The sequence below is a fragment of the Rhagoletis zephyria genome, unplaced genomic scaffold (genome assembly GCF_001687245.7).
Source record: "Rhagoletis zephyria isolate East Lansing unplaced genomic scaffold, Rhagoletis_zephyria_1.1 Rzeph_scaffold_01460, whole genome shotgun sequence".
Lineage (NCBI taxonomy): Eukaryota > Metazoa > Arthropoda > Insecta > Diptera > Tephritidae > Rhagoletis > Rhagoletis zephyria.
In genome coordinates this window covers 100,552-102,977 of record NW_016158544.1, presented here as the reverse complement: position 1 = coordinate 102,977, position 2,426 = coordinate 100,552, and the positions used below count along the sequence as shown (strand labels likewise).

The 2,426-nt window shown below is 36.9% G+C and overlaps 1 protein-coding gene across 1 annotated transcript; it reads right to left on the bottom strand.

Annotated features, from left to right (window-relative positions):
- Positions 1-336: 336 nt before the first annotated feature.
- Positions 337-1,263, bottom strand: LOC108364102 (putative nuclease HARBI1). The gene is made up of 3 exons (XM_017617669.1): positions 1,212-1,263; positions 1,008-1,152; positions 337-944 (listed from the first exon to the last, which is right to left on the bottom strand). The coding sequence occupies exons 1-3, from the start codon at positions 1,224-1,226 to the stop codon at positions 556-558; spliced, it is 549 nt and encodes a 182-aa protein (XP_017473158.1). The 5' UTR covers positions 1,227-1,263; the 3' UTR covers positions 337-555.
- Between the last annotated feature and the right edge of the window lie 1,163 nt (positions 1,264-2,426).

Below are 2,426 nucleotides of genomic sequence, written 5' to 3'. Positions count from 1 at the left end.
TCAATTTTGAGTGAATTATCTTCAGTAGTTACTAAAATATCGCAGTTTTCGTATTTCTGTTCCAATACCAACCTACCTTGGATTAAGGGAAACCTACATACCGAATTTCGTTGAGACATCTCAATTTTTGCTCGAGTTATCTTGTACACGGACAGACGGACAGACGGACGGACAGACAGACATGGCTTAATCGATTTCTTTTTTCATCCTGATCATTTATGTATACATTTGTCTATATCTATCTCGATTCGTTTTGGCTGTTACAAACAACCGTTATGTGAACAAAATTAATATACCCTTGTGCACAAGTGCGCTCGGGTATAAAAAGTTGGCAATTTGTATGAAAATTTGTTGATAATTTCCTAATTTTGGCACAAGTTTACAACTTAGATTTATACGATTTCTTTTAGATAATCAGCTATACTATTTTAAAATATTTACAAAAAAAGTTTCAGAATTAAAAACATTGCGAATATTGTTAAAATAGCACTTTATGATTTGATTTTGAGCTACTGTGTATACACACACTTGAATTAATAAAATATTTTGCTACACCTATGCAATTAAACTGTTTCTTATTTCATCTCTTAAGTTCCTAGAAATATTTGCTGTACTACTGTCCGCTTCCACCATATTCATAGTTTCTAATAAATGTACATCTTCTGTGGGAAAAACTTCTGAAGGTTGCAGCTCAGCTTTAAATTGCAGACAAATGTTGTGCAAAGCGCAGCAAACGTTCATTATAGCTGAAACCTTTTGCGGAGTATAATGCAGCTCGCGTGCTGCCAAAAGACATCGAAACCTTCCTTTCAATATTCCAAATACTCGTTCGATGATTGACCGTCCTTTGGCATGGCAATGATTAAACCGGCCTTCCGCTGAATTTTCGGCGGCATTTCGATAGGGTGTTAACATCCATGGTTCCAATGGATATCCTGAGTCGCCTTAAATAATTTGAATGCAATTATTAATATATTATCGATATTAAAGTATTAATTGATGCTAACCAAGACTCCATATCCCTCTCTCGCCATTATCAAAACGAGCTTTTAAAGCCCTTCTCTCACTGGACAGGTTCCATACATGGGAATCATGGCATGCACCACCGTATCGCGCGTCAACAGCTCTAATTCTCATCTTGTGGTCACACATCTAAGAATTTTAATTTGAAAAATTGTTGTTGAAAACCTTCATGATAATGCAATACTTACAACCATTGCATTCATACTGTGCTTCAGTTTTCTATTGTAGTACAAATGCTCATTCCTTTTTTTTCTTATCATTTGTATATGTGTGCCATATATTGCAAACAACACGCCCGGAATACCACACTTTTACTAGAAATATAATTTCGCCTCTGTTTCCTCTGCGTCCGTACTTGCAAAATTAATGTGTTGTTGGCAAAGCGTTTTCTCAATGGCTTTGCACACTTCAATGAGGCAGCGTGACATTGACTGCTGAGAAAGGCCTACGTGTTGGTCTTAGCCAATTTGGTATTGGTAACCTCCTTGCCCCAATAATTCAGTGCGGCGGCCAGCTTAATAATGGGCGGAATTGCTGTGGATTTTCGAGGAGTGCTTAACTCCGGCGTAATGGCATTTAGTACGTACTGAAACGCCTGTTTGTTTGCGCGAAACTGTAAAGGGAATCAAGCAATCCTTTTACCATTTATCATTGAGAGTGAATATGTTGGCCTTATCCCTAAGCGCTCTCAATTGCACTCGTTCCGCCACTTGGCCTTCATCTGCTTCCAACCATATCGCCACTGAATCCATTTGGTAATTTTTTTTATCAAGGACTTTCACTAATATTAAATATATTTAACACAACAATTACTGAGTTCTTAAGTGCACAAACTTCACAATCGAAATGTTAGCAATTTCATCTTGTTTTGATTTTAGTTTCTTTCTTTATTTTGCTTTGCGTTTGACATTTGGCGAACAGTGTTGCTCTCTTTTTTCGAATATCTTCGAAAGTTGATTCGAACGAACTATGGAGTACGAATGGGGCTTCCATTCGAATTTGGCTTTCGAATAGAACAACCTTTCGACTCGAACTACAGAGTAAGGGCCCTGGTTTTGGTTTTGCTCATGTACAAAACGATTCAAATTGATCGCAGTTTTGTATCTTTGAACGAATCATTCGTGAAATGTTTCGTTTGTTTTCGAACCCTACTTAAAACTTCAAGTGTTTAACATTCAAATATCGCACAGCTGTCAAAACGTAAACAATGCACTTGACTGTGCTTCCTTGTATATACAGCAGTTGAGTTTGTAATAGTGGCGGGATATTTAAAATATTACTAATACCTATNTTTTCGAACCCTACTTAAAACTTCAAGTGTTTAACATTCAAATATCGCACAGCTGTCAAAACGTAAACAATGCACTTGACTGTGCTTCCTTGTATATACAGCAGTTGATTTT